We start from the raw sequence: 21,492 nt of genomic DNA, 5'->3' as shown, positions 1-21,492 counted from the left end.
TTTGGACTGTGGGAGGAAACCGGAGCACCCGGAGGCAACCCACGCACACACGGGGAGAAAGTGTGGGAATCGAACCCGGGTCCCCGGCGCTGGCAACAGTGCTAACCACTGTGCTACCGTGCTGCCCACAAGATTGATGCACCGCGCTATTGATTTGGTGTCGGGCAGAACTTGCCAAGTTCAATAACCCTTGTAAAGCGGAGATAGTCCCTTAAAACTAATAAGGGGAAAGGCTGCGTCACTCCTCCTTTGTGCCGTCGCAATCTCCTCTCCTCCTGTTACGGTTTCCAGGTGCTGACTGCCTCAGGAATGTCACGCAAGTGAGCTGAGGCAGTGACGAGAGGCTATTGGAATGTGTGGGGGCATCAGAGTCAGGCCCAAACCCATCCAAAGCCAACAACATCCAGCCAGGAATGGAAGCAGAAAATGTTGGCAATGCTCTGCGAGTCTACAAGCAGAATCAGAGGCAACATTCCTCCTTATTCTATCTCATCGCTGCCCCCCCCCCACCACGAGGGTCGACCAGAGTGGATATTGGGTGAGTTGGCACGGGAGGTGCAAGGGCAAAGGGTGGTGGGTGAGGGGGCATGGCTTTGTAAGAGTTGGCACTAAGTTGGAATTGGGGCTCGAAGGAGCCCTGGGTCACTTTCTGTGCGGAGTTCTCCCTGTGTCCGCGTGGGTTTCCTCCGGGATGTTCCGGTTTCCTCTCACAGTCCAAAGATGTGCAGGTTAGGTGGATTGGCCGCGCTAAATTGCCCTTAGTGGCCAAAGATGTGCAGGTTAGGTGGATTGGCCATGCTAAATTGCCCTTAGTGACCAAAGATGTGGAGGTAAGGTGGATTGATCGTGCTAAATTGTCCCTTAGGTGTCCAAAGATGTGCAGGTTAGGTGGATTGGCCACGCTAAATTGCCCTTAGTGTCCAAAAGAAAGGTCAGGTGAGGTTGCGGGATAGGGTGGATGTGTGGGCTTTGGTAGGATGCTCTTGCCAAGGGCCGGTGCAGACTTGATGGGCTGAATGGTCTCCTTCTGCACTGTAAATACTATGTTGGGGTGTGCGTGTGGGGGCGGGGGGAGGTGGGGGCTCAGAGATACCCCGGTCTCTTGTTTTTGACTTTGATACCGCGCAGGGCACTGTAAAGGCTAAAGGGGCGAATCGGCCACACTTCTGAGGTGCAACGGCAAGCTAGCGGCAACCTCCGCGAGAGGTACTCGGCAACTCCCGAGATCGCTACAGCAACGCCCAGGTTAGTATCTGGGCCTTGCCCGTGACTGGTACCATTCTGCCCAGAACCTCCCTCCACCCAAAAGGGGATTGAAGATAAATCCACCCATCCAGGGTGACAAAGGAAACAGCGGCCACTCCTAATACAGGAGGCAATAAAGCAATTTAGGAACATACTCAACAGTCAACAAAAGAAAAGTTCAAGCATCTCAGCAATTGGAACAAAGTCCGATAGTCATTCCCCACCTGGCATGAGCTTACACGCACCAATTAGAACAATATTTTATCTGTGTTAATGTTGGCAACGTCCCAACTCGGAGGGTGGAACCTACTTAGGTCTCAACTTCCTTATTGTTCTACGGGATACGCACGTAGATGGCAATTTTTTTTTTAAACTACTCTTGGACATGATATTTTCGAGCAGTTTACTTCATAAATTCTCAGTGCATTCGCACATCGCCGGCCAGATATGTTGTATTCGTCCGCATAGGAGAGTCGCAATGCAATGGGGAGGAGTTCAGAAGTGTGTGTGGGGGGGGGGGGGGGGGGGGGGGGAATTGGCCAGGGGGACGAGTCAAGTCACTGGACCGTTTGGGGTAAAAAAAAAAATGTCTCTCTACTTTTGAAGCTGTTATGTAAACATAGGCCGGGATAATCCCCCCCCCCTCCCCCCCCCACACCACGCCCCCCCCTCCCCCCCCCACACCACGCCCCCCCCCCCCCTCCCCACCCACCCCAGCCCCCGGCACGGTGGGCTTTCCAGTGATGTAGGCGGGCCGCCATTGGCCGCCAGCGGGATCTTCCAGTCCTGTCGAAGTCAATGGCCATTTGCGTTGCTCGCCGGCCGTGCCACTAGGGAAGCGCCCCTCTGTGGGAACGGAAGATCCTGGCAGGATAGGCCGCATTTCCCCCCCCCCCCCCCCCCATAGTTTATTCTTTCAAGTAAGAAGTCTTACAACACCAGGTTAAAGTCCAACAGGTTTGATTCAAACACGAGCTTTCGGAGCACTGCTCCTTCCTCAGGTGAAGGAGCAGTGCTCCGAAAGCTCATGTTTGAAACAAACCTGTTGGACTTTAACCTGGTGTTGTAAGACTTCTTACTGTGCTCACCCCAGTCCAACGCCGGCATCGGTGGCAGCACGGTAGCATGGTGGTTAGCATAAATGCTTCACAGCTCCAGGGTCCCAGGTTCGATTCCCGGCTGGGTCACTGTCTGTGCGGAGTCTGCACGTCCTCCCCGTGTGTGCGTGGGTTTCCTCCGGGTGCTCCGGTTTCCTCCCACAGTCCAAAGATGTGCGGGTTAGATGGATTGGCCATGCTAAATTTCCCGTAGTGTCCTAAAAAGCAAGGTTAAGGGGGGGGGGGGGTTGTTGGGTTACGGGTATAGGGTGGATACGTGGGTTTGAGTAGGGTGATCATGGCTCGGCACAACATTGAGGGCCGAAGGGCCTGTTCTGTGCTGTACTGTTCTATGTTCTATGTTCTATCTCCACATCATTATTCTTTCAAGTTAGAGAAGGGGGATCGGAGATTGTAACTGGCGAAAATCTACTGGCTGGAAAATTGCCCCAAAACGCAGGACTAATCGAATCCAGTCAACTGTTGGCCCATTAGTCTACTCTCGAACATCAGCAAAGTGATGGAAGATATCATCGAGAGCCCTATCCAGCGGCACTTTGCTCAGCTATAATCGCTTCTCTGTCGGGTTCCTCCCGCTCCTGACCTTGGTTCAAACGTGGACGAGAGAGCCGAACTCCAGAATGGGGCAAGAGTGACTGCCCTTGACATCAGGGCAGCAACTGACTGAGACAGCATCAAGGAACTTCAGCACAACTGATGTCAATGGGAGTCGGGGGGGGAAATTCCTCCACTGGTTGGAGTTTGATCAGCTCTATACCAGGACATCGCCGCAGGGGTTTCCTCAGGGTAGTGTCCTCGGCCCAGCCATCTTTAGCTGCTTCATCATTGACCTTCCCTGCATCGGAAGGCCATCTGTGAAGATGTTCCCCGAAGATTGCGCATTGTTCAGTAAAATTCGCCCAAGTCCTCAGACAACGAAGCCATCAGCCTGCCAAGCAATGAACATCTCCAAGATGAGAATCTAACCATCTCACTTTGACATTAAATGACATTTGTTATGGGCCAGGGTTTAGAGAACCCCAAAGTGTATCATGGAGTTCACCTGACCCACAACTTTTAATAGATTGTGGTATGGGGAGCACACGGCCCACTCTACAGGTGTGGTACTTCGGAAATGGAAAAATTATTTTTTAAAGCAAAACAATGTTTATTCTATGAACTAAGTTAACCTTTCTAAAACAAACAGCGACCATCTTAGCAACCGGTAAATCAAATACACCCCCCAAAGAATACAACACTAAGTAACCTGTATGCTGTCCTTTTACACCCAAAAGACTTAACAAACCTCGAAGCACATCAGGGTTTACATTCAAGACTGAAAACATTTATAATTCTTCTGAATTCACCAAATGATCCATAGATAGTCTTCGGATGGCAGAGATCAACAGTACAGCCCTTTGTTTTAACTCCAGATGCAGCTCACTGAAAAAACACAGACACACCCCAAACTTTTACTCAAACTGAAACTAAAAAGCACAAGTAGAGCTCAGCTCCACCCACACTCTGACATCACTCCAGTAACATGAGCAGCTCCATTTCTTAAAAGGTACATTTCGTAAACACCCATTTCTTAAAGGTACTCTCACATGACACGTTGCCATCATGCAATCCCCCACCATCAACACCTTGAGATTCACCATTGACCAGAATCTGTTTTTCTATTACAAGATTGACCTGGAGATGTTGGTTACACTGATATTTATTCATTAATTGCCCATCCTTAGTTACCCTGGGAAGCTGATGGTGCAAAAGTCTCTTGATTGCAGTTGCTTGTATGGCCAAATACCTGTTATGGGAGAGGAGTTCACGGCTTGTTCTTCAGGTGTGATATTACAATTTTGGGCATGTGGGTTTTTAAACACAAAACAATGTTTATTCCATGAACTCAACTTAACCTTTTAAATAAACACTGGATCACTTACCACCCCCTTACTTCAAAGATAACCCTGAAAATAATACAACACTAAATAATCCCTCAATGCTCCTTCAAAACCGCCAAATGACTACACCCTTATACAGAAAAACATCAGGTTAAAGACATTACTATTATGAGTTTAAATCACCCAAATGATTCAGAGATAGTCTTTCATGGCAGAGATCACAGCAGATCCAGCTCACTGCAAACACAGACACACCCAAGCTCTTTTTCTCAAAACTGGCTTTTCCTTTCAAACAGCTCACAGCAAACCAGCCAGGCACTTTCCAGCTGCTCTCTCTCAAACTGAAACTAAAAGCAGAAGTGAGCTCAGCTCCCCCCCACCCTCTGACATCACTTCAGTAATACGAGCGGCTCCATTTCTTAAAGGTACATTGCTTAAACATCCATTTCGTAAAGGCACTCTTGCATGACATACCTCACTGGGCCGTTACAGAGTGACCCAGGTAGTGTGGGACTGGAATTTACAAAGCACCGTTAAACCCATCAGGGCTGGTCACTGGAGCAAATATCAAACACAATTTGACAACCCTAGGTCAAAACGTCAGTTCTTAAAGGCAATTCTAGGCCTTAGGGGTGCTTCTTTCTGTGTTGTAAAGCTCTGTGACTTGATGACTATGACTACCGACTGTACTCCCGATTTGTTCCTTCCACCTGTCTGGAAGCTCAGTAAATTCAGACATTGGGATGGGGCTGTTCCTTGCCACCAAGCGAACTGAGCACTCAGTCCAACCTTCACCGTCGCTCACTCACCGGTGGCCATTCCCAGTTGGTCTGTTCAGTTGGATTCATAGGATAAGAGATGAGGAGGCATTGTTCTCGCTCAAGGTTGGCCATGGGTCTCTGGATCCTTCCTCCTCAAAAGGCGAAAGAAGCAATGCCTTGGAGTATTTTTAAGGCAGGGCTGGATGGAATTTCCCCATCTGCAAGGGTGGAGGGTGAAAGGTTATGGGGGGGGGGTCGACAGGAATGTGGGGTTAAGGATCTTACTGAATGGTGGAGCAGGCGCGAAGGGCCAAGGGGCCTCTTCCTGCTTCTTATTTGTGGGGGGAAGCGATTGGAAAGAGGAGAATGGAGGGGGACAACATCACAAAAATGTCACGGGAACCCGATGGGGGTCAATTCTCAGTGTGGGACACATTAAAAAAAAACATTAAATGCTGGCGGAGCCAACATTTATTGCCCCACCCCCAATTGCCCGACTGAGCCATTTCAGAGTCAACCACATTGATATGGGTCTGGAGCCACATATACAGAATCCATAGAAGAGTCCATACAGTGCAGAAGAGGAGCACGGGGCAGCACGGTAGCATAGTGGTTAGCACAGACTCCGCACAGACAGTGACCCAAGCCCGGAATCGAACCCGGAACCCTGGAGCTGTGAAGCAATTGTGCTATCCACAATGCTACCGTGCTGCTCCAATGGAGGGTATCCTTAAGGTGAAGACGGGGCTTCGTGTCCACAAGGCCTGTGCAGTGGTCCCTCCTTCCGTTACTGTCATGGACAGATGCATCTATGGAAGGCAGGTTGGTGAGGAAGAGTTAAGTCTGTTTTTCCCAATTGTTGGTTCCCTCACCATCTGCTGCAGTCCCAACCTAGCAGCTATGTCCTTTAGGACGTGGCCAGCTAAGTCTGGGGTGGTACCACCCAGCCACTCATGGTGATGGACATTGAAGTTCCCCCATCCAGAGTACATTCTATGCCCTTGCCACCCTCGATGCTTCCTTCAAGCGGCGTTTAACATGGAGGGGGGGGGGGGAACGGGGGAACGGTACGTGATAATCAGCAGGAGGTTTCCTTGCCTATGTTTGACCTTAATAATAATCTTTATTGTCACAACTAGGCTTACATCAACACTGCAATGAAGTTACTGTGAAAAGTCCCTAGTCGCCACACTACGGCACCTGTTCGGCCACACTGACGGAGAATTCAGAATGTCCAAATTACGTAACAGCACGTCTTTCAGGACTTGTGGGTGGAAACCGGAGCACCCGGAGGAAACCCACGCAGCCACCGGGAGAACATGCAGACTCCGCACAGACAGTGACCCAAGCCGGGAATGGTCCAGAGTCGATGTTGCGGGCTCCCAGGTCAACGCCCCACCGACTGTACACCATTGTGCAACATCCTCTGCTGGGCCTGTCCTGCCATTGGGACAGGACATACCCAGAGATAATGATGGTGGCATCTGGCGCTGTATCTGTAAGGCTTGACAAATCTGTGAGACCACTCCCCCAATTTTAGCACTAGACCCCGGGTGTTAGTCAGGAATTCTTTGCAGGGTCGACTGTGCTGGGTTTGTCATTGGTGTCCCGGAGCCCAGACTGATGCTGGGTGGTCCGTCCGGTTTCTGTCGTCTTTACCTGGTCCGGCCTACATGTCCAAAGCTGTGCAGATTAGGTGGGGTTGAGGGGATTGGGATGGGGGGGGGGCTTGGGTGGGATGCTCTTTCAGAGGGTCAGTGCAGACTCGATGGGATAAGTACATAGAATTTACAGTGCAGAAGGAGGCCATTCAGCCCATCGAGTCTGCACCAGCCCTTGGAAAGAGCACTCCACTTAAGCCCACACTTCCAACCTATCCCCGTAACCAGGTAACCCCACCTAACCTTTTTTCGGACACGAAGGGGCAATTTAGCCTGGCCAATCCACCCAACCTGCACATCTTTGGACCGTGGGAGGAAACCGGAGCACCCGGAGTAAACCCACGCACACACGGGGAGGATGTGCAGACTCCGCGTGTGTGCGTGGGTTTCCTCCGGGTGCTCCGGTTTCCTCCCACAGTCCAAAGATGTGCAGGTTAGGTGGATTGGCCATGATAAATTGCCCGTAGTGTCCAAAATTGCCCTTAGTGTTGGGTGGGGTTACTGGGTTATGGGGATAGGGTGGAGGTGTTGACCTTGGGTAGGGTGCTCTTTCCAAGAGCCGGTGCAGACTCGATGGGCCGAATGGCCTCCTTCTGCACTGTAAATTCTATGAATCTTGTTGTGTGGCAATACCACCGAGCTAACTGGGATGGATTCCAAATAGATCTAGCAACGCGATACTGGGCACCATGAGGTGCTGTGGCCACCAGCAGCAGAATTGTACTCAACTACAATCTGTAACCTCATGGCCCGGCATATACCCCACTCTACCATTACCGCCAAGCCAGGGGTCCAATGAAGAGTAGGACGGTATTCCCGGACCAACACCGTATCTAAAAATGAGGGATTAACCTGGTGAAGCGACAACACAGGATTACTTGCGTGCCAAAAGCAGAAGCAGCAAGTGATGGACAGGGATAAGCAATTATACAACAAACGGATCCGATTTAAGCTCTGTAGTCCCGCCACATCCAGCCGTGAATGGCAGTGGGCAATTTAACAACTCAATGGAGGAGAAGGCTCCACGAATATCCCAATCCGCAATGGTGGAGGAGCCCAGCACATATGTGCAAAAGACATCTGAAGCATCCGCAACAATCTTCAGCCAGAAGTGCCGAGTGGATGATCCACCTGGGTCTCCTCCGGAGATCCCCAGCATCAGAGAGGACAGTCTTCAGCAAATTTGATTCACTCCACGGGATATCAAGAAACAGCTGAAGGCACTGGATACTGCAAAGGCTCTGGGCCCAGACAATATCCCGGTAATAGTCCTGAAGACTCTAGAACACACCTCTAGCCAAGCTGTTCCAGTGCAGCTACAACACTGACATCTACCCAGCAATGTGGAAAATTGCCCAGGTGTGTCCTGTACACAAGAAACAGGACAAATCCAACCCAGTCAATTACCGCCCTATCAGTCTACTCTCCATCATCAGCAAAGCGATGGAAGAGGTCATCAACAGCATTATCAACTGACACTTACTCAGCAATAAACTACCCGCAGATGCTCAGTTTGGGTTCCGCCAGGGTCACTCAGCTCCTGACTTCGTTACAGCCTTGGTTCAAACATGGACAAAAGAGTTGAATGCCAGAGGTGAAGATTAGAGTCACTACCCTTAACATCAAGGCAGCACTTGACCGACTAAAGCATCAAGGAGCCCTTGAAAAACTGGAGTCGGGGGGAAACTCTCCATTAGTTGGAGTCATACCTGGCACAGAGGAAGATGGTTGTGGTGGTTGAAGGTCAATCATCTCAGCTCCAGAACATCACTGCAGGAGTTCCTCATGATAGTGTCCTCGGCTCAACCATCTTCAGCTGCTTCATCAATGACCTCCCTTCCATCATAAGGTCAGAAGTGGGAATGTTTGCCGATGTTTAGTACCATTTGCGACTCCTCAGATACTGAAGCAGTCCATGTCCAAATGCAGCAACACACAAGACCTGGATAATATCCAGGCTTGGGCTGACAAGTGACAAGTAACATTTGCGATGCACAAGTGCCAGGCAATGACCATCCCCTACAAGAGAGGCTCTAACCATGACATTCAATGGCATTACCATCACTGAATCCCCCACAATTCCATCATTTACAAGGCACGTCAGGAATGTGATGGAATATTCTCTATTTGCTTGGGGGAGTGCAGCTCCAACACTCAAGAAGCTCAACACCATCCAGGACAAAGCAGCTCGCTTGATTGGCACCCCTTCCACGAATATTCAACTCATCCACCACTGAGAAACAGTGGCAGCCGTGTGTACCATCTACAAGATGAACTGCAGTAACACACCAAGGTTCTTCAGGGAGTACCTTCCAAACCCACGTCCACTACCATCTCGATGGATAAGTTTAGCAGATTCCTGGGAACCCCACCACCTGGAGGTTGCCCTCCAAGTCACTCACCACCCTAACTTGGAAATATATCGGCCGTTCCTTCACTGTTGCTGGGTCAAATCCTGGAACTCCCTCCCTAACAGCACGGTGGGTGTACCTACACCTCAGGGATGGCAGCGGTTCAAGAAGAAACTGAGATCGCACCGGCGGAAGTTCCATTTTTGGCCACTCGCGAGATTGAGCGGCCACGATGGGATTTGCTCCCGTGGCTAACATTTTGGGAAAATTCAGCACCGATCTCCAGCCAAAGTCAAACCATCGGATCCACCAATGTGAATTCCAAAGCCTGAGGCAGGAACCAGGTGAGCCTGTGTACAATTTCTTCGCAAGATTGAAATATGCAGCCAGCTGGTGTAAACTCGAGGAAACAGATGAAAGGCTAGTCAATCAGCTCCTGTAGGGATTTGCACACCCAAAAGTACAAAACGATGGGTTTGGAAAAGACAGGTTCACAGCATCACAGGCTGTAAACATTGGCAGAGCACGTAACCCAACAGATGGACTGACTACAAAATCGACTAGCTTTCAGTTAAGTCAAGGGATTGGCAGCAGGGGTGATACAGTGAAAGAGCAACAAAAGAATGCCCTCCAGACAGAGCGTGAGCTCTGGATGACTTCACAGGGAGAAGAAAATGTCCTAAAAGTCGGACCAAACTGCAGAGTTTTTGGAAAACCCAATCATTGTGAAAAGAGTAAGAAGTCTTACACCAGGTTAAAGTCCAACAGGTTTGTTTCAAACACGAGCTTTCGGAGCGCTGCTCCTTCACCTGAGGATTCACCTGAGGAAGGAGCTGTGCTCCGAAAGCTCGTGTTTGAAACAAACCTGTTGGACTTTAACCTGGTGTTGTAAGACTTCTTACTGTGCTCACCCCAGTCCAACGCCGGCATCTCCACGTCATTGTGAAAAGATGTACAGAACGAGGGAAGAAGGCGGTAAACGAGCCGTCAGAGAGCGCAATAGAGTGAATGAGAAAGAAAGAGAAGAACCCAACTGAAGATGACGATGTTTGGGAACACAACAGATTTAGGGACCACACACACACTGCATGAAATAGCTGGATGTGACAGTTCCCACAGCAAACAAATCATTCCGATCAGGGAGAGGGGGAGAAATCAGCCCACAACAGAAATCTGAAGCAGCACTTTACATGTGGCACCGTGGGTGTACATCCTCGTGGTAATTAGTTCCATGAATAATACGAGACTGTAACAGCCAGCATTTATTGCCCAACCCCAACTGTCCTCAAGAAGGTAGTAGTGAACCGCCTTCTTTAACCGCTGCAGTCTACGTGGGGCGTTGTTCGGGAGGGTTGACCCAAGACAGACATGAAGGAATGGCAGATAGATGTCCAAGTGGTGTTGTTGTGAGTCACCTAGGAGGGGAGTGTAGAGGCAGCGGTGTTGAATGAAAAATGAAATGAAAATCGCTCATTGTCACAAGTAGGATTCAGTGAAGTTACTGTGAAAAGCCCCTAGTCGCCACATTCCGGCGCCTGTTCGGGGAGGCCGGTCCGGGAATTGAACCCGCGCTGCCGGCCATGTTCTGCATTGCAAGCCAGCCGTTTAGCCCACTGTGCTAAACCAGCGTTCCCATGTGTTCCCTCGGGTCACTGTCTGTGCGGAGTTTGTACGTTCTCCCCGTGTCTGCGTGGGTTTCCTCCGGGTGCTCCGCATTTCCTCCCACAGTCCAAAGATGTGCAGGTTGGGTGAATGGGTCAGGCCCAAAATTGCCCCTGGGGCCCAAAGATGGGCGGGTTCGGTTACGGGGCTTCGGGGATAGGGCAGGGGAGTGGGCCCGAGTTGGGGTGCTGTTTCAGAGGGTGGGTGCAGACATGATGGGCCGAATGGCCTCCTTCTGCACCGTGTGGACTCTATGGATATCAGCCCACAGGCACAGTTACTCCTCGAATTACGGGGGGAGGAGCAGTTCTGATCTATTGTCAATTAACTCAGGTGATCCGAATGGGACGGCAGAAAGAAGCTCACTTACGGCCAAGAACATTGAAATCTGGGCCTTCTGAATCTGCTCACACAAAATGGAATCCGCGAGACAGCCAACATGAATCAGTCATGGGAAGCGGTTGCTAAGCGAGTTGTCAAATGTCATTTTGCTCCTGTGATGAACATTAGTTGAAATCTCTGGCTCCACGTGGGCACCGAGGGTTCAGTTTGTACCCATTAACTTGCTGACAGAAATTTCTATCTGTGTTTAATTTAAAGAGATTAAACTGTGCTGGCAGGAATTTGTGCAAACGTATTAATGGGCAGAGTGACACAGCAGATGGAGGAGATTAAAGCCTTTGGCGGAAAGAGAATGAATTAAGTATTCTGACGATTCTGAAGGGGTTGGAACTCTGATCTATCAACAAAACCAGAAGGCGGATGAGGAGCAGCGATGGATGTCTGTAAGGGGCATAACATGGCTGCAGGATTCCATACAAAATAGGAGTAGGAGTTGATGATTCAGCCCTTCAAGCCTGCTCCACCATTCGATGAAAATGTGTCCGTCTGGTGCGTGTGCGTCTGTATCGCTCTGCAGCCGCACATCCGTCCCGCTCCCCCTGCGCCCATGCATGCATCTGTCTTTATCTCTCTCTCTGCGCGAGTGTCCGTCTGATGCGAGTGCGCTCGTATTTTTCTGCGCCCTCGCATTCGCCTGTCCTTATCCCTCTGCGCCCACGTGTCCGTTCCTCTCTCTCTGCGCCCACGTGCGCGTCCGTCTCTCTCTCTGCGCTCATGTGCGCGTCCGTCCCTCTCTCTCTGCACCCACATGCGTGTCCATCTCTCTCTCTGCACCCACGTGCGTGTCCGTCTCTCTCTCTGCGCCCACATGCGTGTCCATCTCTCTCTCTGCACCCACGTGCGCGTCCATCTCTCTCTGCGCCCATATCTGTCTCTCTGCGCCCAAGTGTCGGTCACTCTCTCCCCCCCCCCCTCCCCCCAAAGAGTGTCCGTCTGGGGTGTATCCGCGTCACGAGACGCTGGGTTCAAATCCCACCGCAGGGATTCTGACCCGAGGTTCTGACTTTCGGATGAGCCATTAAACCAGGGCCCCACCTGCCTGCTGGCAAAGTTCCCAGGGCTCAACTTTAAAGCAGTAGGGGACGCCCACAGTGCAGGGCGGCACGGCGGCACAGCAGTCAGCACTGCTGCCTCACAGCGCCGGAGACCCGGCTTCGATTCCAACCTTTGAATCACTGCCTGCGAGGAGTCTGCACGTCCTCCCAGTGTCTGCGTGGGTTTCATCCGGGAGTTCCGGTTTCCTCCCACAGTCCAAAGACGTGCAGCCAGGTTAGGTGGATTGGCCAAGATAAAATTGCCCTTCGTGTCCAAAGGTTAGGTGGGGTTACAGGGAAAGGGCCGAGGTAAAGTGCTCTTTCGGAGGCTTGGCATAGACTCGATGGGCCGAATGGACTCCTTCTGCGCTGTAAGGATTCTATGACTCCAAGAGCAGGGGAATTATCCCTAATGCCGACCAATCTTTATTCCTCAATCAACATTGCAGGAAAACAGATTGTCCGGACATTATCACATTCTGTTTGTCACAGTTTTCTGAGTGAGAATTGGCCATTACTTTTCCTTAATTACAACAGTGACTACACTTCCAAAAGAAAATTGGTTGCCAAGTAGTACGAGACGAAAAGCACAATATAAATGTAAATCTTGAAGGCTGATCATCTGTCTGAGCTGCACCTTTCCGCCCATTCAGCCCATCGGGTGCACCTATCCTTCGAAAGACCAGTTTACTTCCCCGCCTGTTTCCCGCCCTATTTTATAAAGGGTGATGAGAGGGGCCGGAATGGGGCGACTAGGGGCTTTTCACAGTAACTTCATTGAAGCCTACTTGTGACAATAAGCGATTATTATTATAGTGGGCAGCACGGTAGCATAGTGGTTAGTACAATTGCTTCACAGCTCCAGAGTCCCAGGTTCGATTCCCGGCTTGGGTCACTGTCTGTGCCCATTCTCCCCGTGTGTGCGTGGGTTTCCTCCGGGTGCTCCAGTTTCCACCCACAGTCCAAAGATGTGCAGGTTAGGTGGATTGGCCATGATAAATTCCCTAGTGTTGGGTGGGGTTACTGGGTAATGGGGGTGTGGGCTTGGGAAGGGTGCTCTTTCCAAGAGCCGGTGCAGACTCAATGGGCCGAATGGCCTCCTTCTGCACTGTAAATTCTATGATACAAATTATGGAGTGCACCCAATGTGCTCCGCAAATAGCTCATAAAGCAACCTGCATGAGGGAAACAGCAGACACATAACAATATCTAAGACCTATAAATAGTTAGAGACTGACAATAAATGGCACATGCCGGACGGCATGGTGGCACAGTGGGCAGCACTGATGCCTCACAGCGCCAAGGTCCCGGGTTCAATTCTAGCCTCAGGTCACTGTCTGCGTGGGTTTCCTCCGGGTGCTGCGGCTTTCTCCCACAGTCCAAAGACGTGCAGGTTAGTTGGATTGGTCAGGCTAAATCGCCCCTTTGTGTCCAAAAAGGTTAGACGGGGTTACTGGTGGAGCATGGGCCGAGGTAGGGCGCTCTTTCAGAAGGTCGATGAAGAGTCGATGGGCCGAATGGCCTCCTCCTACACTGTAATGATTCTATGCTTAATGTTGGTATGTCGTAAAAGAGCCCTTAGTTGGAGTCAGTAAGATAGTGGGAACGGAGGAAATTAAATCATGTACAATCTTCCTTTCAATGACATTAAAAAAAAAGGAATGGCAGAAATAAAAAAATCTTGTGGCTCGTTTGGAAAGCCGGTGCAGACACGATGTGTCAATGAGCCCCTTCTGCATTGTAACCTTCTGTGGACCTGCTGTGGTGAATGAGATTCACACGGCATTATAGTTACCAAGTAGATACATGTATCAATATTGTAAGTGCAGTTGCACTACCTGACCACCAGGGGGAGTAGCTCTGGGAGTACTTGAGAGTTTGTACTGGGCTCCTCCCTTGGCTCCGCCCAGAACTCCTCCCCCCTGGAGCTGCTGTATAAAGATCCGTGCCACAGAGTCAGCCGGCCAGTTCACCGAAAGTTCAGCGGCTAACAGGCTGGCTCTGTTGCGAGTATATTAAAACCGCTATCCTAATCCTACAAGCACGTGCCCGTAGAATTGTTGGTTCCAACACCTGCAATGTCCCCCAGACGGGGGAGGAGCAGTGACATCGAGAGGGGGCGGTGAATGAAAATGAGACACAGAACTGCGCCAAACTTCAAACCGAAGTGATCCTCTTCACCAAAGAGCTCTGGAGCTTTGAGGGTGGGGAGAAGGGTCCGGGGAGAGGGAGGGGGGGTTCCAAATGTAAAAAATGTTGTAATTGAGATCGACATTTTTCTTTTAGGCAAGCGGTGTTGGGGGTCCACAGAGCAAGACGGGTAGATGGAATGAAACACAACGATCAGTCACGATCCAAACAAATGGCAGAATAACACAAGGATTGGCAGCAGGAGTATGCAATTCGCTCCCCCCCCCCTGGGCTAAACCACCCCTCGCCCGCCAAGCCAGTTCTGCCAGGGCTGGCACAATTGTTGCCCGAATTCCACTTTCACTATTTTCTACCTTGGTCTCTCAGGGAATCATGGGTCATGGTGGGGGGCAGAGGGGGGTCTTCGCTCCTCAGCCCCATACAACCCGCGACTCCCTTGTCGATCAGAAGTCTGTCTAACCACCCTGAATGAATTCAATGACCCAACCCCTCTCGGGAGGAGAATGCCACAGATGAATAACCCTCAGAGATAAACAACACCTTCTCACCTCAGTCCTAAAATTGAAGACCCTTCATTTTTAACCCCCCCCCCCCCCAGGATCTCATACGTCTCCACCCCTCCGTTTTATGAACTCTAATGAGTACACGTCCAACCTGCTCAACCCTCAACCGTACCTCATCAACCTCTTCAGGGCAGCCCGGGTTCGAGGGGCGGAGCGGCCTCCTCCCGTTCCTACATCTCCCTGTGACATCAGGAATTGTTACAGTCGAAGGGACGCTGTTCGATAGCGGTAGCGGGGCGGACTGGCAGCGGGGAATCCCGGCAACGGGGAATCCCGGCCAAGGAGCGCGGACAAAAGTCAGGAAGTACGGACTTCTAAGTAACTTCTATGAAGTTACTGTGAAAAGCCCCTAGTCGCCACATTCGGGTAAGCTGGTACAGGAATTGAACCCGCGCTGCTGGCCTTGCTCTGATTCACAAGCCAACTGCCAAGCCCACTGAGCTAAACCAACCCATTGATTGCTTTCTGACTTCAGTCTTGCCACATGAGCCCCAAGTGTTATGATAAGTTCAATAAGATATAGGAGTAGAATTAGGCCATTCGGCCCATCGAGTCTGCTGCACCATTCTATCGTGGCTGAGGTGTTCCTCATCTGCTACTTATAATGTTACAGACCAAGAGCTGGATTGCGAAATCAGCCAGAGCATCTCTAACACATGACCTGGGAGCGGGAGGCAGTAATTTAGCCTTCCGGGCCTAACACCCGCAATGTGATCATGGCTGATCCCAAATGGCTTCAACTCCATCGTCCTGCCCGGTCTCCATAATCCTTCAACCCCATTACCAATTAAAAATGTGTCCAACTCCTCCTTAAATTGACTCACTGTCCCAGCATGCACCACACTCTGGGGTAGCAAATTCCACAGATAATTAGAAAGGATTGTGTAGCACACACAGTACAGAAACAGGCCATTCAGCCCAACCAGTCCATGCTGGCTCCTTAGATCATAGATCATAGAATTTACAGTGCAGAAGGAGGCCATTCGGCCCATCAAGCCTGCACCAGCTCTTGGAAAGAGCACCCTACCCAAGGTCAACACCTCCACCCTATCCTCATAACCCAGTAACCCCACCCAACACTAAGGGCAATTTTGGACACTAAGGCCAATTTATCATGGCCAATCCACCTAACCTGCACATCTTTGGACTGTGGGAGGAAACCGGAGCACCCGGAGGAAACCCACGCACACACGGGGAGGACGTGCAGACTCCGCACAGACAGTGACCCACGCCGGAATCGAACCTGGGACCCTGGAGCTGTGAAGCAATTGTGCTATCCACAATGCTACCGTGCTGCCCGTTATACTGCCCGTCCTTCTATCAGTCCTCCTCTAAATCTAATCGTTGAAATCCCCTATTCCCTCACATTTGTCTGCTTTCTCCTCAAACACATCTATACCATTCACTTCAACCACTTCCTGTGGTAGCGAGTTCCACATTCTCACTGCTCTCTGGGTGAAGATGTTTCTTCTGGATTCCCCATTGGATATCTTGGTGGACCATCTTATATTGACTGTTGGCCTCTCGTTACGTTCTTCCGCATGGCAGGAAACATTCTCTTCCTATCCACTCGATCAAGAGCTTTCATCATTTCAAAGACCTCTGTTCGGTCACCCCCTCAGCTTCTTGCTTCAAGATGCACAAACCGACGTCAAGATAAGGAGGTATTTATAGGTCGGCTTCTCAGAAACGATCTCTCCAAGCTCCCCGATGCGTGAGGAATTTCAACGGAATTGGAACGTCTCGGAGTCCATCAGCAACCAGAGCTGAGACTCCTCATTCTAAGACCACCCGGACATCAAACCGATAGCTGATGTGGCGGCTCACGTAGATGGTGGAACTTTTTTGTGAGGAATCGATTGCGGGGAAAGTATTCGGCTGAAACCTTCCCAGAGAAAGAACAGAAAAATAAATAGCATTTATATGCGAGGACGTTGCTATGGAGACCCTGTTGCATGGAAACGTCTCGGTGAATTCAGACTCGCACTGCCTCTCAGGAAAACACAAGAGCAACCCTCCCCCCACATCGCCACCACCATCCCCCCCCCCCCCAATCTCTCCCCCCCCCCCCCCAAGCCCACCACCTCCATCACTCTTTAAAGGTTTCGAGAGGCCGAGGAATTTCATGCAGGAGCAGTGCTCAGACGAGCGAGCATTTTGGTCCGGATGCAAGTCAAATGGTGCAATTGTTACGACAAGCTGGGCATGAGGGGGGCTCCGCTTTGCATGGAGTGCGAGCTTGGGCTGCCTGCATGTAAAGTGAAGCGTTGTCTGACGCCAAACTGATGTTGGCTGAAGAGGAAAAGAACTTGCATTTATATAGCACCCTTCTTCGAAATCAGGACGTCAGTGCTTTAGAACCAAGGAAGTACATTTGAAGCGCGTGTCGTCCAGTGATGGGCCGCCCTCCTTCACCTCAGGGGGCCACAAGATTGAAATCGGGGCTCGTTCGCTAACTGTGCCCCCTTGAATAAGATTAAATACATTCAATACACGCCGAATATTTCATAACAATCTTTATTGTCACAAGTAGGCTTACATTAATTAACTCTGCAATGAAGTTACTGGGAAAAGCCCCTTGTCGACACATTCCTGAGCCATCTCCGACAACAGAGAATCTAACCATCTCCTCTTGACATTCAATGAGATTACCATCGCTGAATTGCCCATTATCAACGTCCTTGGGGTTACCATCAACAGTATTTGAACTGGACCAGCCAGTAAATACTGCGGCTACAAGAGATGATCAGAGGCTAGAAAATTCTGCAAAGAATATCTCAGCTCCCGACTCCCCAAACTCTGTCCACCATCGACACGTCAGGAGTGTGAATACTCTCCACTTGTTTGAACGAGCTACAACACGCAAGAAGCTTGACAGCATCCAAGACAGAGCAGCCCGCTAGATTGGCACCCCATCCTTAAACATGCAACCCCTCGGCCACTGACTTACAAATGTGCAGTATGTACAAGATACAGCGTCTCCTTCGACGGCACATTCCTGTGACCGCTATTTTCCAGAAGGACAATAGCAGAAGATGCAAATGGACTCCACCACCCTGCAAGTTCTCCTCTGAAGCCACACACCACCCTGACTTGGAAATATATCGGCCGTTCCTTCATTGTCACTGAGGCAACACCCTGGGTTTCCCACCGGCGAGGGCGTACCCACACCACGCTGACTGCAGCAGGTTCAAGTGGGCGGCTCACCACCCCCTTCTCAAAAGGCAATTAGGGACGGGCAATAAATGCTGGCCTAGTCGGCGATGCCCATATCCCGTGAGTGAATAAAGAAAAATTCTCCCATTGTCCTGTCCAAAATACATCTGGCAGCTACCATGACCGAACGAGGTTACCTGGTCCTTCATCTCATTGTTGCTTGCGTGATCCTGCAGTGTGTGAATAAATCTCCGCATCTGTCAACAGCGACCGTGGGCACGATCCAACCGCCTCGCCGCACCCAACCCGGTGACACGACGCGGCCATTAAATCTCGCGAGATCTGGAGCGCTTCGTGAGATCTAACAGGCCGGCAGTGCCAATGTGCCCGGGTGCCAGGTTGTCCTCGCCAGGGATCCAGCCTGGGAGTGCACTGCCCTCGAGACCTTAAAAGTCGCGATCTGGATCTCACCCTTACCGAGAAAGATCAAATAAAGTCGCCATAGTCCCAGATGACCATAGATTGCTTTCCCCTTTGAAGGATTGGAGGGGGTAAATGAGCTGACCGGTGGTGATTTAGCCCGAAGATCACCGCACCTCAGGCGAGGCGGAAAGATATACTGGCACTGGCGGGAGTCCAGAAAGGTTCACTCGGTTGATCCCGGGTGTGGAGGGATTTTCTTATGAGGTTGAGTTGAGTTGGGCCTGTGCTCATGGGAGTTTAGAAGAATGAGAGGCGACCTTATGGAGACGTTCTCAGGGGGGGTTTGACAGGGTCGATGCTGAGAGGTTGCTTCCCCTTGTGGGAGAGTCTAGGACCAGAGGGCATCATCTCAGAGTGAGGAGCCGTCCATTTAAGACAGAGATGAGGAGGAATTTCTTCTCTCAGAGGGGAGTGGATCTGTGGAATTCTTTACCCTAGAAGGTTGTAGAGGCCGGGTCGTTAAGTATGTTCAAGGTTGAGATTGACAGATTTCTAATCAGTCAGGGAATCAAGGATTATGGGGGTAAAGCGGGAAAGTGGAGTTGAGGATTATCACACACGATCATTCATGATCTCATTTAATGGCGGGGCCTACTTTTGCGTCCACATCTTATGACCTCATCTCCTCAAGCCCGTTATTTGAGCTCCCTACATTCCAGCATCTTAAAAGGTTAATCACTCCACTGTTGTGTGCCTTCAGCTGCCAAGGCCTTACGTGCTGGAATTCCCTCCATAAACCTCTGCCCTCTACCTTTCCCTCTCCTTTAAAAAGGCTCCTTAAAACCTCTCTCTTTGACCAAGCCGTTAGTCATTTCCCCTCCAATATCTCCTGTCGTAGCTTCGCGTCACATATTGTCATTGCGCTCAAGGCGCGTTGTGAATACAAGTTGCTGTTGTTAGTGTCTGGTTTTGCGAGTCTGGCAACTAATCTATGCTCACTGCGCTTGGCCAATTAAGCCCGGGTGTGAACTCGGAGCAAAGTGGTTGCTGTTGACATTCTGAAGCAAAGTAGCTTATCTCAGCCAAGGCAGCGGTGAAGTCATTGTGACTGGGCCAGGGTGAGGGAGATGTGTATCTTCAGACGCCAGACACTGTTTTTCTGCCTCGTGGACGATGAATGGAGGCAGAATAGACGTCCGTGACCAACTAGCCCCATGGCTTTCACTTTCTAGAATCACCAGTGAGGATTGGCTGGTGTAGAAAGTTGGTGGATGCTTTCCAAAGCAAGTGGATACATATATACATCAATTATATTAGCTGTGGATAATCTGTTCCCATTATCCATTACTCTGCAATCAGCACTTCCTAATTCTTACGTGTACAGTTTGTTTTGAATTGTTTACATTCCAAATTCATTTCCCCTTCAATGTTTTCAGTTGGTGTTGAATGCTCCCTGTTTATACTGTGGAGCCGATTTTGGCAGTGTTGCGAGCACTTTGTTCCCAATTCACTTGTTTGCATTTGCTCAAGACACATTTGAGGTTCTGTGAGATACAGGCCAGCAGTGACCAAAGCAAACAGATCAGCTTGTCGCGCAGGCTTTCGGGCCGGGCCTACAGGGACAGGCTTCAAGCTTGGCCTACTCGAGCCAGGAGGCAGGCTTTGCGCCGTCAGCCTTTAAGGTTTTGCCCGGCACTGGCACTTTTGTAGACTGAGACACAGAATATGGCAGCCAAGGAGGGAACCGGTATCTCTGGTCCCTAATTTTCTTGGAGACGGCTTTGGTAGCTGTCCACCCGTGTCGGTCTTTCCTGGAAATTATTTCACCTCCGCAGCTGCAGTATGAACAATAAGCACTTGTGTACTGATGCTACATCAGCAATCTAGACCCTACAGAAAGGGCCCGATCTTAGAAAAATATAAAATCCACCCCTCACCACGGACATGGGAGATCCCCCCCCCCCCCCCCCCCCCCCCCATCCCCAGCAATAAGCCCCCGTCAGGGTTCCTCTTATACAGAGGACATGGAGCCCCCCCCCCAACCATACTTCCCGAGCACTTCACCCTGAAACTTCCTGCTAGAGACACTGACCCACCCCCCACTCAACGGAACCTCACCCACACACACGGAGCCTCTCCTCCACGGTACTCCGTACGGAGCTCCCAAGGGCACTGCCCAGTCATGTCCCTCTTCCGCCCACTCGACCCCTCCCCTCCCCCCCCCCCCGCCTGCCGCAGGACACGTGGGGGGACGCTACAGTGGGGAAACCCGCTAATTCCATTTAAATGAATCGAAATATTACATATCTGGTGGGGGCTGGAAACGAGAACTCTGTTTCTCTCTCCACCAATGGTGCCAGGCCTGCTGGGTACTTTCCAGCACTCCTATTTGTATTACGCCGCACTGCAAGCTAAGATGTGACATTGACAACACGTTTATGCATCGTTAATAACAGAGCTGCCTCCTCAGTGAGACAGAGACGCCCCTCCACCCTCACAACCCGTTTAGGGCTTCCAGCCGTACATGGTGCCATAATATACATCCAGGTGTATGATGGAGTGCAGACAGGCAGTGATTGACACACAGGATGACCAGTGAGCATACAGAACACAGCAGCCAATCACCAGACAGGACACAACCACTATAAAGCCAGAGGGCACCAGTTTTCCCGCTCTCTCGGGATCCAGCCTCTGAGACAGTCAGAGCTCGTGAGCAGCAGCTAGGACAAGCACCATGTGGTAGTCAGTCTGGTCAGGTTAGCCTCAGGTCTCCAGTCAAGTCAGCATAGTGTCAACCCACAGTTAAAGCATGTATGATAGTTACTTGATCAATAAAATTGTGTTGCATCTCTTCAAGTGTTGGAAGCCTGTCTCTCTCTACACTGCATCAAACGCAGTCCACATAGATCCAGCTTACCCAACACATCACATGGCTTTAGAGTCCCTGGTTGGATATGGAGATCTGGGGCACGATTTAACGAAAAGAAAGAGTCCAGTTTTGGGTGCGAATAGCGGGGGTGTTTCTCAGAGCCTGCTGCACCAAGAACAACCTCACTCGGTTTCTTTTTATAGATAGAATTTACAG

General features: G+C 50.6%; 1 protein-coding gene across 3 annotated transcripts in view; it reads right to left on the bottom strand.

Annotated features, from left to right (window-relative positions):
• The window catches only part of LOC119956567 (transcription factor MafK-like), a 49,403-nt gene that overhangs the window by 9,794 nt on the left and 18,117 nt on the right, over positions 1-21,492 (bottom strand). The window contains exon 1 of one of the 3 annotated variants that reach the window (XM_038783869.1): positions 16,195-16,240. The exons of the other annotated variants lie outside the window; for them this stretch is intronic. Within the exon in view, the coding sequence (XP_038639797.1) occupies positions 16,195-16,221 (27 nt within the window). The 5' untranslated portion in view covers positions 16,222-16,240. Of the gene's footprint in view, positions 1-16,194; positions 16,241-21,492 lie in introns of those variants that run through there. 3 annotated transcript variants of the gene reach the window in all.

Source organism: Scyliorhinus canicula, chromosome 23 (assembly GCF_902713615.1).
Source record: "Scyliorhinus canicula chromosome 23, sScyCan1.1, whole genome shotgun sequence".
Taxonomy (NCBI): domain Eukaryota; kingdom Metazoa; phylum Chordata; class Chondrichthyes; order Carcharhiniformes; family Scyliorhinidae; genus Scyliorhinus; species Scyliorhinus canicula.
This window is presented reverse-complemented; position numbering and strand designations above follow the sequence as displayed.